The sequence below is a fragment of the Chelonoidis abingdonii genome, chromosome 4 (genome assembly GCF_003597395.2).
Source record: "Chelonoidis abingdonii isolate Lonesome George chromosome 4, CheloAbing_2.0, whole genome shotgun sequence".
NCBI classification, from domain to species: Eukaryota; Metazoa; Chordata; order Testudines; family Testudinidae; genus Chelonoidis; species Chelonoidis abingdonii.
The window spans coordinates 68,693,214-68,712,389 of record NC_133772.1 but is presented as its reverse complement, the minus strand read 5'-3'; the positions used below and the strand labels follow the sequence as shown (position 1 = coordinate 68,712,389).

The 19,176-nt window shown below is 40.8% G+C and overlaps 1 protein-coding gene across 5 annotated transcripts in view; it reads left to right on the top strand.

The window, feature by feature from the left end:
- SHANK2 (SH3 and multiple ankyrin repeat domains 2) overlaps nt 1-19,176 on the top strand; it is a 673,265-nt gene that overhangs the window by 444,387 nt on the left and 209,702 nt on the right. For all 5 annotated transcript variants that reach the window (XM_075065249.1, XM_075065248.1, XM_075065253.1 and 2 more), the window contains one exon: nt 5,721-5,796. In XM_075065249.1, coding sequence (XP_074921350.1) covers nt 5,721-5,796 — 76 coding nt within the window. The remainder of the gene's footprint in view (nt 1-5,720; nt 5,797-19,176) is intronic.

The following is a 19,176-nucleotide window of genomic DNA, read 5'->3' as shown; positions in this document are numbered from 1 at the left end:
TTTCCCCATACAGCGATCAGATCCAGTATCTCCCGTACGGTCCACGCTGGAGCTCTTTTTGGATTTGGGACTGCATTGCCACCCGTGCTGATCAGAGCTCCACGCTGGGCAAACAGGAAATGAAAATCTAAATTTCGTGGGGCTTTTCCTATTTACTTGGCCACAGCATCCGAGTTCAGATCGCTGTCCAGAGCGGTCACAGTGGTGCACTGTGGGATACCGCCTGGAGGCCAATACTGTCGATTTGCGACCACACTAACCCTAATCTGATATGGTAATACCAATTTTAGCGCTACTCCTCTCGTTGGGGAGGAGTACAGAAACCGATTTAAAGAGCCTTTTATATCGATATAAAGAGCCTTGTAGTGTGGACGGGTACAGCGTTAAATCGGTTTAACGCTGCTAAAATCGGTTTAAATGCGTAGTGTAGACCAGGCCTACATTTTTTGGCTTCCTTTGATTGATGTAGGGAAGAGAGAGGAAGCTGTTTTTTTATGGCCTCCAATTTGTTGTGGTGACTGCTTCCTGACCCTTCTCTCTTTGTGATTTGTTATTTTGATACTGGCTAATAGGGTAGACTTGGTTGTGAACACAGATATCTGTAAGAGAAGCATGCCACAGAACTTCAGGGCTGACATATCCATCCAGGAAATTTAGTTCACCTTGTCCATAACATGTGCCTGGACTCTGGGATGGGAGACCAGTAAGTCTAAGTATTTCCCTTAGGAATCCAGTGTTCCTTGTGAATACACTATTGGAAAGCACATACTGGAGTAGTTGACCAATGTCATTTGTCTTACTGCATTTTGCCTTTCCTCCCATCTGCTTTGAATATGTTGATAGAACGGTGATATCCTGTTGTAGAAAATAGTTTCCTGCAGCAACATCTGGCTCCTTAATAGACTCAACAAACAGTATTGAGAGCGCAGAAATTTTTCTGTGTTTTTTTTTTTTTGTCCTGTTTTCTGATTTTCATTCTCTCTGATTGGCTTCTGAAACAGCCCGTGATACATTGTAAATGGGATCTAAGGATAGATTTCACATGAAGTCTCACCTACCTTTTAATATAATTCAGGTTTTCTGTGCTGTTCAGAACAATTTCCAAAAGAAATCTGTTCATTGTTATCTAGGCCATAATATATATGGATCACTTCAAAGTTGTTCTTTGGGGAAGCCGTCAAGGTTACTGCAGGTCATCAACTACATAAGCGAACAAGTACACCTGGGGGAAAATGAATAATACATATACATCACATCCCTTACAATAGTGTCTTCTCTTGTTCAGATGGTATACACCTGAATATTATGCAGCTACTTCAAATCCAGCCTTATAGCATTGGGCAGTTTATTTTGCAGGCTACACTCACAGCTTTTCCTCTGTGAAAGGGGAGTGTATCTTCTTCAAGGATTCTCCTCCCTACCTCCATCCTCAGACCATTTAGCTAACTTTTTTGGCCATGGTTGAGCCTAAAGTGCTCCTCTCTCACAGGAACTAGTGGTAAATCCCACTGAAAAGTGGATGTAGTAGCTTGCTCTCACTGTTCAGTGAGGCCTTTTTTACACTCTCTGGCTTCTAGTTTCAGAGGCAGGGAGAAGGACCATTGGGATGGGGGTGATATGTACAGCTTTGGTAAGATCTATGAGTTGTCTGGTGACGTACCAACTCATTTTGACATGGGAAGAGACAAACACCAGGCCCCAACAAAACAATTTGTTGGGAGCTGTAGAGCCATGGAGATATTTCTCCTCTGTCACCATTCCATGGGAAGGGGACAATCTGGCCATCTGTTTATATGAAACTTTTCTTATCTCTTTATGGCCTACTTTTCATACATATCTTGTGAACTGGTCCACTTGTGTACATAATCTATTTCACTCCTTTTTCTGTTTTTTAAAAGTGTGCTACATTTCAAAATGCAGAGGGAGCTGTGTATCAGTTTAATTGTTTAACTTTTAGGATAGTTTAAATTTGAAAAGCATTTTTTTAAATCAAAGCTTAATCCACCTAGTAAGTGCTCTCAGGAACTGGAGTTTCTGCATTAGCGCTGACAGTCCTTGGTCAAAGTTTAGCCCTTGACTACTTTTAGTAAGATACAGAAATAAAACCTGACTAAAGTGTTCTTCTCAAGTCTAAGTACAATAAATGATCACAAATATCAAGGACAAACTTTACTGAAAAGGAAGTATCTAGTGGTTAATTTGCAGGACTGTGGGCTGTATGAAGCAACCTTAGTGAGCACTGAGGAGTTGGTGGTCTCAAATTATACAGAAACTCTTGTTTTGAATTTGGGTGACAGATTATCAAGTCTTTGTAACGTGATGGTAGTTTTAGGGAAACCTGAGGGTTTTTCCCAAACCAAACTGTAGTGACTGGAAATCACCCAAAAGTGTTTCATGGACAAAATATTTGGCTTATTTGGAATTGGCAACTAACCTAACACATTGTGGGAATAATAACCATGCTGAATACTCTAAAGTTGCTCTGTAACTTGATATCTCAAAATGTCATCCAGACATGATTTTTTTGGTAGGTTATGCTCATTGGCTGTGGACTATCACAGTGGTCCTTGTATGCAGAGGTAAATGACCCAGTCCTCTTGAGTGGAGCCCATTTAAAAAAAACAAAACAAAACAAAACTCTCATTGCTAGAAAACAGCTACCATTGTTCTGCACAAGGCTGGAGAATAGGCTGTCCCATTCTCTAGATCATTTAAAATTTTGTGTTTAAATTAGAGATTTCCTTGGAAGTTATGTAGTCTCCAAGAGTTGTGAACATTTTGGAGAAAAAAATTAACTACATGCCATATTTTATTTTCAGAAAGAACAAAAATATCTATAACAGATAAACATTTACCCAATATCTTCTCCACAAAGATGAGTTTCCTAACCTCTTAATTACATATTTTGGTAGTTTTTGAATATTTTATGACTTGCATTCAGTTAGAAAGAAACTAACCAGTGGAGGCACTAGGAACTGCTGCAGCTCTTCAGCAAGTGTGGCTTGTTGATACTTTTTTATAGGATCCCTGATTTAGAACTTTAAGCTATGAGATTTTCTTTTGATCACGTGATTTCAGACCCCAAAATGGTGGTAGATTCATAGATTCCAAGGTCAGAAGGGATCATTTTGATTATCTAGTCTGATCTTCTGTATAACACAAGCCAGAGAACTTGCACAAAATAATAGCTATATCATATTTTTTTAGAAAAAACATCTTATGTAGAATCAGTCACGACCCTGGGTAAATTATTCCAATGATTAATTAACCTTTCCGTTTTAAAAAAAAAAAAGTGTGCCTTATTTCCAGTCCAAATTTGTCTCCAACTTCTAGCCATTGGATTGTGGTATATTGAAGAACTTATTAGTAAATATTTCTCCCCTGGTAGGTACTTATAGACTCTAATTAAAACGTCCCTTGACTATCTCTTTGATAAACTCCAGAGCTCAATCTATTTGGTTTATCACTGTAAGGCATGTTGTTTTTTTAATCCCTTAATCATTTTCGTGGCTCTTTTGGGCACAGTATTCAAACAGTAGGCACAACCGTCTCAAACACTGAGGTAAAAAGATCTCTCTACTTCTACTCAATATTCCCCTGTTTATGCATCCAAGGATGGCATTAGCACTTTTGGCCACAGTGTCATGCTAGGAGCTTGTGTTCAGCTAATCATCCACCACAGTCCCCAAACCTTTTTTCAGAGTCACTACTTCCTAGGATGGAGTCCCCCATCCTGTAAGTATGGCCTACGTTCTTTGTTCCTAGGGATATACATTTATGCTTAGCCATATGAAAATTCAAATTTGCTTGAACCTAGCTTACCAAGTGATCCAGATCCCTCTATATCGGTGACCCATCCTCTTTATTTGTGCCACTCCCTCAATTTTTGTGTCATCTGCACCCTTTTAGTGATTTTTATGTTTTCTTCCAGGTCATAGATAAAAATGTTAAATAGCCAAGAATCGATCCCTCCAGGGCCCAACTAGAAACACACCCACTCGATTCTCCATTTACAATTATTTTTGAAGAGCTATAATTTAGCCAGTTTTTAATCCATTTAATGTGTGCCATGTTAATTTTATATTCAAGTTTTTTAATCAAAATGTTGTGTGGTACCAAGTCAAATGCCTTACAGAAGTTTAATTATATTACATCAACATCATTACTTTTATCAAATGTGTAATCTCATAAAAGATATCAAATTAGGTTGACAGGATCTATTTTCCATAAACTCATGTTGACTGGCATTAATTATTATTACCCTCCTTTCATTCTTTATGAATTGAGTCTTTTATGAGACACTCTATTATCTTGCCCGGGATCAATGACAGGCCTATAATTACCCTGGTCATCCCATTTACTCTTCTTAAATATTGATGCAACGTTAGCTTTTTTCCCCCCCAGACTTTTGGAACTTCTGCAGTGCTCGGAGACTTCTTGAACATCAACATTAATGGTCCAGCAAGTTTCTAAGCCAGCCCTTTAAGAACCCTGGAGTGCAAGATATTCAGACCTGCTGATTTTTTTTTTTTTTTTTTTTAAATGTCTGACCTTAGGAGCTGTTGTATAGTATCCCCCTGAGATACTAGTGGAATGGAGAAAGTGGTATCATATAATATGACTTTTTCACCTTTTTCTCAAATACAGAACAGAAATATTTATTGAACATCTCTATCTTTTCTGCATTATTGATGATTCTTCTATTTCCATCTAGTAATGGACCAATACCATTGTTAGGATGTTCCTGATATACTTTAAAAACCTCCTTTTTATTGATAGATTTTGCTGTACCTCTTGAGAGAACTACAGATTATTTTGTATATGTGATGCTAAATTTAAATCTATACTTAAACTTTTATCAACATTAAACCAATGTTAATGTGATAATAGGGTTTGGAAAAGTGGAAGGGGGATTTATTTGAAAAAAAAGTTTCTGGTCCTGAACATGAGTTTGATGCTGCCTCCCCTGTCCGTAGGCTTTATATATTTTTTACAAAAGTGTCTCCCAGGCTGTAACATGGCTGACTTTTCAAATGGCTTTTTGGCAGTTATGTTGCTATGCATCATCCCTTTTAAATCCTTTTATATTCCAACAGTGCTATCCCTTTTATAGATGTAAACGGGGTACACATTCCACACTGATGTTGTTTTCTTGTGTGATTTGCTTGGCAATGATGGATGAGAGCACCTGCATCTCTTCCTCTGCTCCCATTTTCTTACTGCTGGTTATGAATTATTCAAATAGCTTTGATTGTGGTCCCAAAGTCCAAAATTACTATTTTGCGTTTTTATTATCATCACTAAAAAGGTGGATGATTTATTTTAGCCCAATCTAGGGGGGAAATCAGATTAAGATTGGCTGTCAGGAGTTTACAGATGACGATATGGACAGCTTTTGTCAAGTAACTTGCAGCATCTGATCTTTCTAAGTAAAGGGAATTTCTTGTAAGTGATGCACTCGAAGAAAATTACTGCTAATCTTGTACTCAGTGTGTGTGAGTGATGTGGAATATCTATATTTTATCAATTGCAAAATTAACATTTTTCTCACCTGAAGCACTTGTAACCATACTTTGAGGTACTCCCAGTGGTTTGTATTAATATAAAACTGAGAAAATATCATCTGTTTTCAAATTACAGATAAAAAGAGCACTTGATTATTCTTCATTCTGTAAGTATAGAAGTATTATTAAAAGTTTATCTTCCATCTTTTTATGCAGAAACTCGAACAGATAGAACAAAGAAATTGTTTAGACACTACACAGTTGGATCATATGACAGCTTTGATGCTTTAAGGTAAGATATCTTCCTTTTAGCTAGTAGTATTCGGCTTACAGAAGTTTTGTTTTAGGCTCAAAAAAACTAATCTCTTTACATCTTTTTGTAAATGTGGGATTATATCAGCATATAATTCAGGTAGGAACTGAGTCTTCAAAACTCAGTCAGAGAAACTCAACCTACTTTAGTGCTGCAATCTCTTTAGAGAGTGAGGTAATTAAGGCCCTATTTTATTTGATGCCAACTGTTCCTAACTGCTACTGAAATCGGTAGGAGTTCAAGATACTCTGTGCTTTGCAGAATTGAACCTTTGCTGCTGATCTTTGCAGTGTAAATGGAACAGTATCTGGTTACAGGATCACAAACCCTGGCAAAAGGGCCATGAAATCGGTTCTCATATTTAGTTGTTTTATGGGGTGTTCCTCCATCTGAAGCAACATTGAGTAACAATCAGTTTAAATGTAAATTGTGGGATTTTTTTACTTGCTGTTTGAGTATCTGTTTGTTTAAACAGGGTTTCCCCTCCCACACACACCATGAGCATGACCAACTTCTGGCAGGGAGGGTGATCTTGCAGCACAGAAACTCAATCTTCTCTTTTACCATAGTGTTGGGAAAATAATGGTGGCATATTGGAAATGTTTAACTTTTTCCTGGTATTATGGCTCTCCGTTCTCCTGTCCTGACTATTTAATTAGGGTTATTTTTTAAAGAAATATGCACTGCCTAAACCAGTGTATTCATAAGTTTTGAAATGCTGTAATTTAATGAAGACACAACTTCATGCAGCAAGTATTTAAAAAATATTTGCTAGCAACATAAGATGATACCCAACTTTCTTAGCATCCTTGTCCTGAAGATTAATGGATAATTTTGCAATTCCTGATGGAAGCTAGTTAAGTGACTGGTGGTGAGGTGGTTTTGTTTGTTTTATTTTAAGACTTCCATTCACCAGGATCATATCCCATTCTCCCTCAGAAGGCATGTGCTGATGAAAAGGCAGTGGGACTAGTAGTATTCCATTGCACATGAATGTAAGCATCTGCAGACCCTGAGTATTAAGTTCTACTTAGGAAGGGCTTGATCATGCAGAAGAATACAGAATAATGCTTTGGTGACTTTGCTGGTGGACATGCAACTATGTGGACTGACCACTTTTACCTCTCCCTGCATGTTGTTGCTGCTGCAGTCTACTATAGCCAGTAAGTGGCAGGTCACAGAGCAGACCCTTGATACTCTGCCTTAGCTGAAGAGGAACATATTTTGGGCCTTCACATAGCCTCTTTGTGATCAGGCCCATTACTAGGGCTTTTTACAGGAACCAGGACTGCACCTTCATGGCTGTAAAAATTTACAGGATAAAGTATACTAGGTAGACTTCCATGGTCTGTACACTGTGGACTACATAAAACTACAACTGCCTTGATGCAGTATAAGATGCTAAATATTTAAATGTTTCGTTAAGTGCCACTAATAACAATTTCTTTAAAGATTCAGTGGTCTTTTTTACTCTTGTGAATCTCTAGTGATGGGGCTATTTCATCTATCATGGATGGAGCTATTCTGGTAAAACTAGGAGCTATAGTTTTCTCAAGCATGTTTTCTCAGAGTTCCTGAATGCTTGTTTTGTCAAAGGAAAGAGTCTTTAGAACTAAGTTCTTGACAAACCAAGTTTGTCATTAAATAATGAGCCACATTCTTTGTTGGCATAACTGCACTGGTTTCAGTGGAGTTATGCCAATAGAAAATTTGGTCCAATATGTTAAAATAACTATTAGTATAACACTTCTGTGGGTGAGCAGAGCTTAATTTGAGGAAGAAGTGGCAGAAAAATTTCCCTTGCTCAATTGGTTTAATAAACATGGCGAGAGAATTGAAGGAAAGGGTCATCATATTACCCTTGATTAGGAATTAAATACTAGAGCATTTCTCATGTAGATCACTTCACTGGCTACAATGCAGTATGTTAGGAGGAGAAGGGAGACAGCAGGCTCTTCCAGGCTAGCTAAAGTATGGAAAAAAAAATGATTTAGGGTTTTTTTTTTTTTCTCCTCCAGTTACTCGGTTATCAGACTGGACCCACTAGGAGTAGTAATGACTACCAGGCTGTAAAAATGGAGCCTGAGCTAATAGGAAAAAAAGTAGGGGGAACTATACTAAGCCTTATCAAGACACTGAAGAATCCACTTAACATATATGAAATAAACACACTTTATATTAACTAAAAATGTATTATGTAGAAATACTGTGCTATTAATTTATTTAAAATGAATTAACTTTTAAATGAAGTGATCAGTTTGAAGAATGTGTGTTAATTTTACCTGTATGCAAGAAACTAGTTTTTGCATATTGTATGGAACAATTCCATCAAAGGCAAAAATGTTATGTGGTTTTTTTTTTGTTTAAGCTCATGCACCTAGCAGAGCAGTGCTTCCATTACTTATTCTGTTCTGCAAAATGGAGTGGATATAGGGTCTGATTTAAATAGGTCCTCAATAGACCTCATTTCCTTGAACCTGCAACACCTAAGCACAACTAGATGCTTAACCAGCTGGCTGTGGTTGCAGATTCAGGTAGCTGTACATCTAAACACGAGTGTGCAAACTTTTTGGCATGAGGGCCGTATCTGGGGATAGAAATTGATGGCGGGCCATAAATGCTCACAAAATTGGGGTTGGGGTGCAGGAAAGGGTGAGGGCTCTGGGGTAAGGTTGAGGAAGAGGAGTTTGGAGTGTAGGAGCGTTCTCCAGGCTGAGATTGAGGGTTTTGGAGAGTGAGAGGAGCATCAGGGCTGGTGCAGGGGAGGGGTGCAGGTTCCGGCTGGGGGTGTGGACTCTGGGGTGGGGCTGGGGATGAGAGGTTTGGGGTGCAGGAGGGTGCTCCGGGCTGGGATTGAGGGGTTTGGAGAGGGGGATCAGGGCTGGGGCAGGGGCTTTGGGTATGGGGAGAGGCTCAGGGATGCAGGCTCCAAGCAGAGCTTGGCTCAAGCAGCTCCCGAAAGCAGTGGCTTGTCCCTTCTCCAGCTCCTATGTGGAGGCATGACCAGGTGGCTCTGCATGCTGCCCCATCCGCAGGCACCATCCCTGCAGCTCCTTTGGAGCACATAGGAGCCAGAGTGGGGCCATGTGGCTGCTTCCAGGGGCCATATGGTATGGCCCCCGACCTTGTGCCCCAGTTGGAGCATCAGAGCAGGGCCGTGCCATGGCTTCTGGGAGCTGCGTGGTGCGGGCCCTGACCTAGTGTCCTGGCTGGAGCACCAGAACGGGGCAAGCCCGAGACCCTGCTCCTCAGCAGGAGCTCATGGGCTGGCTTAAAACAGCTTGTGGGCTGGATCTGGCCCGCAGGTCATAGTTTGTCCATCTCTGATCTAAACAATGACATCAATGTCATCTGCAATATGTGGGTGCAGAAAAGGAGCCCATATTAAAAACTGGCCCATACAGTAGACGTTTTCTGCCTAGGCCCAATAGATTTAGTCCCCAAGTTAGGAGAGCCCCCAGGGAAAAGAATAACTGAAAGGAAGAGAGATGTCGAACTAATACAGTTCTGGGGTAATGTACTGTTGACAGCCGTCTTGTTTCCCATGAGCTATTTCCAGATGTGCACCTTGCTTTGATCACTTTCTCTGTCATGAATCCTGGCACTGTAAAGGAAGACTATAGTGCAATGACTAGTTATTTTCAAAGTAATTGCTGCTTTACTAAAGTTGTTGCTTTTATAAGATAATCGGGTTGTTGTGGAAGACAGGATTGAATCCTAAGCACTTTAATTTAACTCCTAATTCAGTTTTTTCAAAGGTGACTTGGTTCTCACGTGTGTCCCTTTTAATTTCTTGAATACTCTACTGAAAGTCCGCCCCCCACTCTTTTTTTTAACCAGAGCAAAAAACACTGAGCAAAAGAGTTAGTTCATGATTTAAACATTCATATTAGCAGGCTGATGTATATGAATCAAACATCCTGTATGTGCCATTTTTCATTTTAGACAGGTGAAGTTTAGCAAAGCACACATTTTTGTGATTCATTAAACCTGTTTTCAGCTGTGAAGGGGAGGTTAGGTATCCATTATGCCATAACAGATTCATAGTTTACAAGAGGAGGGGGATATGTGCTAAGTAATGTCACCATGTTTACCAATCCAAATCTGTCTAAATTATGATTTTCAAAATGTGAAAAGTGATTTTTCATGTGAGTTTAAGCAGGTGCATCCCATTCACTCTGCTGTAGTGATGGCTAACAGAAGTGTTATGCTACCATTTGTGCCTTATCTGTAACTGTGATACATAGCACTTGGCATTTTAGGTTTAAGTGATGCAGAAACTTGGATTACCATGGTTATGGCATTATTTTAAAGTTACATTATACCCCACAGTGACAGAGGGATCTCTTTCAAGGATCTTGAGGTCTAACTTTTCAGTGATTACACCTGGTATAACCCTTTTTACTTGTATTAAGTGTGTGCTACAAGAAAAACAACTTACCCTAAGAGACACAGCTGATTTTGTATGTCTATGCAATTAAACACCTACGGCTGGCCCCTGTCAGCTGGCTCGGGCAAAGGCGCTATTTAATTGCTGTGTAGACACTTGGGCTCAGGCTGGAGCCCAAGCTCTGGGATCCTTCCCCCTCACAGGGTCCCAAAGCATCTACTCTGCAATTAAACAATCCCTTAGCCTGAGTCCCATGAGTCAGAGTCAGCTGACATGTGCCAGCCGCAGGTGTTTAATTACAGAGTAGATGTAGCCCTATAGCCTTCAGAAATTACAATAGTAATGTTAGTATGGCTATCATAAGCCATTTAAATAGGCTGCAATCATATATTTTCAGTTCACTCACAAAGCTGTGATTTAGTTTTAATCCATTTCCTTCAATTTAACACAAACAAAGGGTGGAGATGGAAGGAAAAAGCTGAGGGGTGTGGGGTAGGAGGCTTTGTTACAACAAAAGGTGGGTGACCGAGTATAGATTGGTTCATCCAGTGGAAGCTGGCACTGGACAAGCAGAAATAAACAGCCATGTCCCCAGATGTTAGGGTCTTGCCTCCATCTCCCTAGGTTTCAGCAAGGTGTTTTGACAAGCAAAATTTACACCTCTCTCCCAGCAGCAGGATTGGCAAAGGCAGCACAGGACAAATTGGTGGGGATCACATCCAAGATAGCTAAGGTGCATTGTCAAAACCAAAGAAACATCATTGTCTCAGGCTCTATTTATTTATTTGATGCCCATTACACCTTCAACTTAAAGCTGAAAGTAGGAAAGGTAAATGAAAAGGGACAGACCCCCAACATACAAGTTGATAAAAGCCCCCATCCTCTGTCCTACAGAATCCTTAAAGGGCTTATATTTTCTCTTAATTAGTGGAAGATTTCAAGAGTCCTTTCCCATTCCCAGGCCACAAAAACATCAGGCCATGACTTATCAGTAGAATGTTTTTGTTTTTTGTATAGTCCAAGTGCGCAGTATCTATATTAAAAAAAAAAAAAAAAAAAAAAAAAAAAAATCTGTGCACCTATCTATAGTCCTAATTCTTAAAGAAAGGCCTTAAGGTATATTGGGCCTTCTGCAAATGACTCTGGTCAAAACTCAGGTCATCTCACAAGTCAAGAAAACTGTCTATAGGCCTTAAAACTAGGATTGTGCAAATGACTGAAATTTTTGGTTCTCTGGCAGATCAAAAAATCCAAAGTAAGATGTGGTTCAACCCAAACAGAAACTAAAAATTTTCAGTAAATCAAAAAAGCTGGAAAATCTTGGTTTAGGTCAAATAAAATGTTTATTTTTAATGAAATTAAAGGAAATGAATGACGAGACTCACAAATGGAGGAAGAAGTGATGGTGTCTTCCTCGTGACCTTTCAACCCCTATGAGACTTACCTGGGAATGGGGATACCTAGGATCAAATCCCCATGCTGGATCAAGGACTTGGACACAGGTGTCCCCATCTCCCAGGGCCCTAACCACTGGACTAGAAGATGTTCTGATGTGGGGTTCAGCCTCTCCTGTTGAAGCAGTTAGGCTTTGTATGAAATAGTCATTGGGTCAGAGAAAGAGAGTGAGAGTGACTCTATTGTGGGGCACCTGGGCTCCAGTCTCTGTGCCAGTGACTCTCTTCAAGGCTCACAAACATCTGATGCTTAGCTTCTTCCCTGATTTTCTTATACAAAACTTTCATAATTCTACTACACAACCTAGTTAAGCCGTATAAGCTAACAGCTGAGTGTCATAGTGGAGTTGTCAAGGCTGATTCTCAACTCTGGCACTTCACGTGCAGAAGGTGGGGGCCTGCAAGGATTCAAAAAATTAATACTGGCCACTCTAGGCCTGTATTAAACTTTCAAGGTTACAGTTTCTCTCTGACCACGCACTCAAGTGCAGAACCCCTTTGAGAATCCAGGAAGGTCCACTTGGGAATTCCTTCCTGTGGGATACCTTCAAGCTCTTTCACCTCCCCTCCAGGGAAGAGCTGAGAAAGGAAGGGGCGGGAAAAGAAATCAACTGTTGCCAATTAAACAACATATGCACAAACCTCTTAAGACACAAAAATCCAATTCTCTTCTTAAAGGTAAATTTTCTTCATAGAAAATACACCTGGGAACTTAGGCATTTGCTAGACTTAAAAAAAAACTAAAAAAAAAAAAAACCTACAAGGATTAAGCACGAAAAATAGCTTTCTTGAGGTCCAGCTTAAAGGTTACAAGCAAAACAAAAAGCACCTGGGGTTAGCACAGAGGAATCCATAAGCCATAAAGAAATAAGAGAAACCTAGTCACATCTTCCTAGACATTTTTTGATCTACTTACATATCTAGGGTTTCAAATGAGTAGTTTCTAGGTATGATACTGATGGATTTTCATACCTGTCTCAGGCTTCTTACAACATAACTGCTGCCCCGTGCCCTTCTCCTTGGGAGAACAACAGATAGACAAAGGAAGGTTTTTTTTCCTCAATTTTAAAAAGTTCTAGCCTTCCCATTGGCTCTTCTAGTCAGGTGCCCACTCAATTCCTTGTGCATAGCAGTGAGGCTTTTAACCCTTTACAGGTAAAGCAAGTAGAGAACAGCTACTAAGAGGGATTTCATAGCTAACTGGCTGGCGAGGTGTCCATAAAAGAGAGCCACCCCGCCCCTTCACTTATCACAGGAGTATTTCATCGTTGCAAAGAAATTTTCTTTGAGGCAGCTGAGACTACTGCCCAGAGACTACTACCGGCCCTGCCTCCTGTTCTCCTCTTCCCTCCAATGCCCTGCCATGGCCAGGCCAGAAGCCAGAGTAATACTGTAGTAAGAACCATACAGAGACTACTGGCCACTCAGTTTGGCATGTAAGGTAGTGTTAGTGGCAGCTGGAAGGGCCTATTACAGATTTTAGGATTTATACTTGAAAAAAGATTCATGTTCCATTAAACTTTTTAGAACATATATGTAGGCATGTCCAAGTAGTTGGACATTGCCTTTACTACTTCATTCTTTGTGGTGCTGGGAATAAAGATCCTGCGTGTTCATTGGAAAAAGTCCAGATGTCAGTACAGTGGGCACAGGAAAAGGTTGCGAAATAGTTTGCTGATGACTATAGTAGTTCGAGCTATGGCTGGCTAATAAGTTTGTCTCACCTTGGAAATTGGGCAGAGGAAGAAACCCAGGCTTGCTCATGTTTAATCATATTTCCTGCTTGTTGCACTCATTTTATATCAATAGTTTGAGGAATGTTCAGCATGAAGTCAGATATGCAACTGTAAAAATACATAGCTCTAATAAGGAACAATAAGATTTTAGTAATAATTTTTAACTCTGTGGATATACGTTTGGATTCAATTTTATATCTGGCTTCTTTTGAAAATTTTGTATGTAAGAGTTCTCTTGCTCCTAGAATTGGCAATTGTCTCAGGTGCTTCACAACTCTATCATTTCCTTGTCCATCTGTATTGTACTTAAACTGGATGGATGTCTTTGGGGGAGATCTGGCCATAACTGATGCTGGACAGGGAGTCAGAAAGGGCATTCTCATTGATTGCAGTGTGGCATAATTTCATTTCTGTGGTGAATCCAGCACCCCTCCATGCATAGCCCTAAGGGGAGGAACTTGTGTCAGATGTTCACTTAGTATGTATACCTATCACTGGTAATATAGTCAGTGATTATTAATAAGATTTGCAGGATTGCATTGACTCTGTCAGTATCTTAAAGGTTTTGCACTCTGCACTCTCATCTGGGTTCCCCAGGTCTGGAGCATGGTGAAGCAGAGGCTGGCAGTGTAATTAGCCAGCAGTATGCTTTTCTGAGAATATCTTCAGTCAAATCTGTCTGTCAGATGATGTCTATTCCTCTTTATGAATTTTTCATGTCAAGTGTAACACATAACGTGTTTAGAAAGCAGTACATTTGAGTTGGGGTGTATCTGTTACTCTGTTCTGTTTCTGGGACAATTTTATATTTTTGTTGCATATTCTGGAAGGTATTTTAAAACTGTTCTTGGCTGCAGGCATTGGGTTTCAGACATTCTGTTGTCTCCTTGGTGGGGAGAGATGGGTTATCTCATTATTATGATATAGTTAGGGATTCCTTCCACATTCATTCAATTGAATTTGTTTTGGCAGATGTTAGTCACTTTTGTCACCAAGGCTGCCTGTGATTGTAGTTTGTATGTGCATATATTCATATGGAAGAAAATTTCCCTTGGTGTGCTAGTGTTGAAATTTAATGATTAAGGTAGACTTAGCCATTATGGATGCACATACATCTAAAGCCTGGACAAGTAGTAGTTAGCAGTAGTTATAATGAGGAAAAAATGTTGTAGCATGTAAAATGCCTTGGGGTGGGGGACAATTCTTCAGAGTTTAAATAGTAGACATGGCTGCTTGTTCTGAATTTTCACTCATTTTATAGTACATATGATAACTTTTCCTCAAAAAAAATAATGCAGCCTCAGATGCTTTTGCATTGTAGAATACTCTCCTATCTGACTATTACCGATACACTCCACAGATGGTTGAAAAGTTGGTAGAGGTGTCACGTGATTTGTCCCTCATCCTTCATTGAGTGTAAGAGCATGGTAGCATTTCAGTAATGTTACTGAATTAACTCTTTTTGGGATGATTCTCTTCATAGAATATTAGGATTGGAAGAGACCTCAGGAGGTCATCTAGTCTAATCCCCTGCTCAAAAAAGGACCAACACCCACTAAATCATCCTAGCCAGGACTCTGCACTTGTCTTTGTTGAACCTCATCAGATTTCTTTTGGCCCAATCCTCTAATTTGTCTAGGTCACTCTGGACCTTATCCCTACCCTCCAGTGTATCTACCTCTTCCCCCCTCGCTTGGTGTTATCTGCAAATTTGCTGAGAGTACAATTAATCCTATCATCCAGATCATTAATAAAGATGTTGAACAAAACCGACCTCTGGGACACTCTGCTTGATACCGGCTGCCAACTAGACATTGAGCCATTGATCACTACCTGTTGAGCCCAATAATCTACCCAGCTTTCTATCCACCTTATAGTCCATTCATACAATCCATACTTTAACTTGGCGGCAAGAATACTGTGGGAGACCATATCAAAACTTTTGCTTGAGTGATTCTCTCTTGCTTCAGTGGAATTATGCCTTGGTCTGCATTTTATGGGCTACAATTAGTGATTTTTATTTGGAACTGTCACATAATGTGATTTCTTGGAGTATTAATGCCCTAATTTAAATTATAATGTGAAGATTTCATATTTGATCAATTCAAAGATGTAAAATTAAGTTCTAAAAATATGCTATTTCATATATTGTGTACATTTTATTCTCATATAGTGATTCTGAGGCTAGGAGTAAATCATGATTTGGTCCAGGGCTCACAGCATATGCTAAAGCTGTCTGAAAACTGTCTTAGTTAGAAGGGTGTACATCGAAATGTTTGGCATTTGGGTTTGGATAGATAAATATCCAAAAATTGCTTATACCAACCCATGGGTCTTTGAGCTTCAGAGTCTCTATGCTATGAAGGTAACACTTATTTGGTATCTCTGAAATCCTGTGGAAGGTCTTTCCATCTAAATCTCGCAGACTTGGGTGATTCAGTCTGAACGTTTTTCAGGACTATTGCTGTTCCCAATGGAGTTTTGCCATTCCCTTCCATGTGAGTAGAAGCACACTTTTGGGGACCTCAGCATGAGCTGCAAAGTCCCTATCTATGTCTTGAAGTGTTTATCTATGTATGTGTAGTGTCTTCATTCAATGCTACTTAAAGTAGCTTTTACACAGTTCTGTAGTAAAATTATTTTAAAAGAACTGGAACTCTTCAGGCAGCTTGAATTTTTAAAAAGACCCTGAAAGATTTAGAAGTTCTAGACAAAATTCTCCCTCTAACTTATGATGGGCTAATTAATATTTTGATTTAGTGATTCTGTGGAAGCTTGATATAGTAGATATACTCTGGTTTCTCTTCAGATCGTATAAATCTTTCGCCTTTTACTTTCCGTTACTTGGTTATTTTAAATGTTTTGAGGTAAAATTGAGTTCCTGGAACTGACTTCTACCACTGATGAAATTGGATTTAGTGTAGGTAGTCTGTGTAAGTTACAACTTTGCTAACGGGCCTCAACCCCAGCTTGCAGTATTCAGTGCTATTTGGTAACTAGCTTAGCGTAAGAAGATAATTTGCCAAATTTTTATCATGCTATCCATTGTAGCCTAGATTTAAGATCTATGATCACTACTTGTGAAGTTTTTCTCTATTCTGTAGCAATAATGATAACTACAGGAAAGGTAGTTTTATGGCTATCAACTTATCTTATACAGATAACTGTATGTAGCCCTTCACAACTTTATTTTTGGCGTTCTTCTTGTGTTAAGAAGGTACCTGACCTGCTTGCTGCAGGCTTTGTGTAACACTGAGGGAGCAGAAAATGAAAGCTTGTTGAGCTCCAGTCATTTGCCATGTCTGTCCCTCTAGCTGAGCTAGGAGGGTCTAGTACAGTAGTAGGAGAGGCAGCACTCTGGTGATATGAATAATGTATCATGGAGGCTTTAATATAATTGCCTTTGAAAAAGATCAAGTGCTTTAATAGTCAGATTGGTTTCTCAATCACTTTCTCAGCAAGAGATGACACATTCCTAGATAAATAAGAAAATAAAATTGTTCCAGATCTTTTTTTAAACTAAGAACCTTTTCCCGATGGCTAAGCAGTTAAAATAGAAAACACCGCCTTAGCTTTCCCAGTTGCCTCATGTCCAGCTATTTGTTGGGAATCAGTCAACTCGTCCCAGACATCACCTGACACTCCCATACATGCTTCCCTTTCCAAGTCTTTCCTTTTTCAGGCTTTTCTTTTTATCTCTGCTCTGCTGCTCCAGGTGATAAATCTCTGAACTGAAGTGCTTTACTCCCTTGCTTCTACTGCTGTGATATAACTTAAACAGTACTCAAAGGCCCCTTTTGGGATTGGAGCACTGTTTGTGCAGGGCCTAGTACAATGCTTATAAAGACACAGTCCCTACTTGGAAAAGCTTACAATGTAAAAAAGTGACAAATCAGTCTAAGGCTGGGGCAAAGCATACAAACATAGTGAAGAGGATGCTGTAAGGCAATATTCTTTTAGCTCCTTGTACTTAATTGTTTTATTATTTATTCTTTATTATCAAAGCTCTGGGTTATTTTGGTGGGAAAGCACCCAGAGTTAAGTTTAGGAAGTTGAAAGGATTCTGTCTGTAAGAAGAGTTGGTAAATGTGGGGGAGTGACAGATGGGTGAAAATTACAATGAACAGCGAGAGTGAAGGTGGGCAACTCAAAGGTAGCACTTTTATGGGTTGCGGGGAGGTGAGACAATGTTGGATGAACAAACAATAGCGACACTGTAAATGGGGAAATACAGAGGCAAAGTTTCAGAACTGAATAAATGTCAGAGGGCTATGAATGTTCCTCCCAGCTGCTGCTTTTTGATGTGCAGCAGAGAGCAAAGACCACTGAGCCAAGCGACCCAACTTGGTTTTTATGGGACTATGTGCCCTTGGTATGATCTTAATGAATTTCACTCCAAGGACATGCCATGAGCAAAGTGCATCAGTTTAGAGGATGGTGCCACATTGACTCTGCAGATGCCAGCCATGGCTGGCTGACAGAGAAAAGATGGTGACTGGCTCCGGGGCAGCATTTGTCCAAGATTCCCTGAGGCACCACTCTGTGTCTACCTGAGACTCGGGGCAACACTAACCTCTTCCTGGTGGAGGGGCTGGGGCGGGGGCTGAGATGGGCCTTAGCCCTCCCCACCCCTGCAGTGAGGCCCTGCCTCCTGTTCGCCTCTTCCCTCCAATGCCCTGCCACAACCATGCTAGAAGCCAGAGTAGTACTGTAGTAAGAGCCACCCAGAGAACCTGAGCCACTATGGGGAGCTGTGGACCCTCTATCTACTGTGGGCGGTGTGTCCTGGTGGGCAGCATGCCCCAGGGGGCAGGGACATGGGTAGGAGTCTGCTTTTGGGTACCCTAGCACCCCACACAGTGTAGATGGAGAGCCAGAGATCCCCACAATGGCCTGGGCTCCCAGGCAGGGGTGGCTCTGGACATTTCATCGCCCCAAGCACAGCAGCATGCCACAGGGGGCACTCTGCTGGTTGCTAGAAGGGCAGCAGGCAGCTCCAGTGGACCTCCTGCAGGCGTGTCTGCGGAGGGTCTGCTGGTCCCGTGGTCCGCTGGTCCCGTGGTTTTGGTGGACCTCCCGCAGGCATGCCTGTGGAAGGTCCACCAGAACCACGGGACCAGCGGACTCTCCGCAGGCACGCCTGCGGGAGGTCCACCGGAGCCGTCTGCCGCACGACCGGCAGAGCGCCCCTTGCGGCATGCCGCCCCAAGCATGCGCTTGGCGTGCTGGGGCCTGGAGCCGCCCCTGCTCCTAGGTCAGCTCTTACCACCGCCTGGCTCTGGCTTCTGCCCTGGCCAAGGGGCAGGGCCTTGGGGGAAAAAGAGGAGCAGGAGGCAGGGCCACAGAGAGGGATGGGGCTTCTGTATGTGTCCTGTTCTTGCATTTTGAAAAGGTGGTCACCCTAGATGCAGTATATATAATACTTGAAAATTAAAACTTTTGGGTTTATAATGAAAATGGTTTTGCTTTCTAATAAACAACTTCTGCAGCTGCTAAGACACTTTACCTCTTACACTGTCATACATGCTACTATGGCTGAGCTTTTTACATTTGTGATTGTAGAGAGCATCCAGAGAAACAGCTGAAATAAGAAATAAAAAGGCAGGTCTGTGATTTGTATGCAGCATCTTTTTTTTCTACATCTGTAATATGAATGTACAGAGGTACGTACTGGAGGCAATTAAAAAATGAAATTACAGTCAGACTTGAGGCTATACACTGAATCCAAGCACCCAAAATTAGGTGACATTTTTGGTGTTGGTGTCCGTGCGTCAGTTTC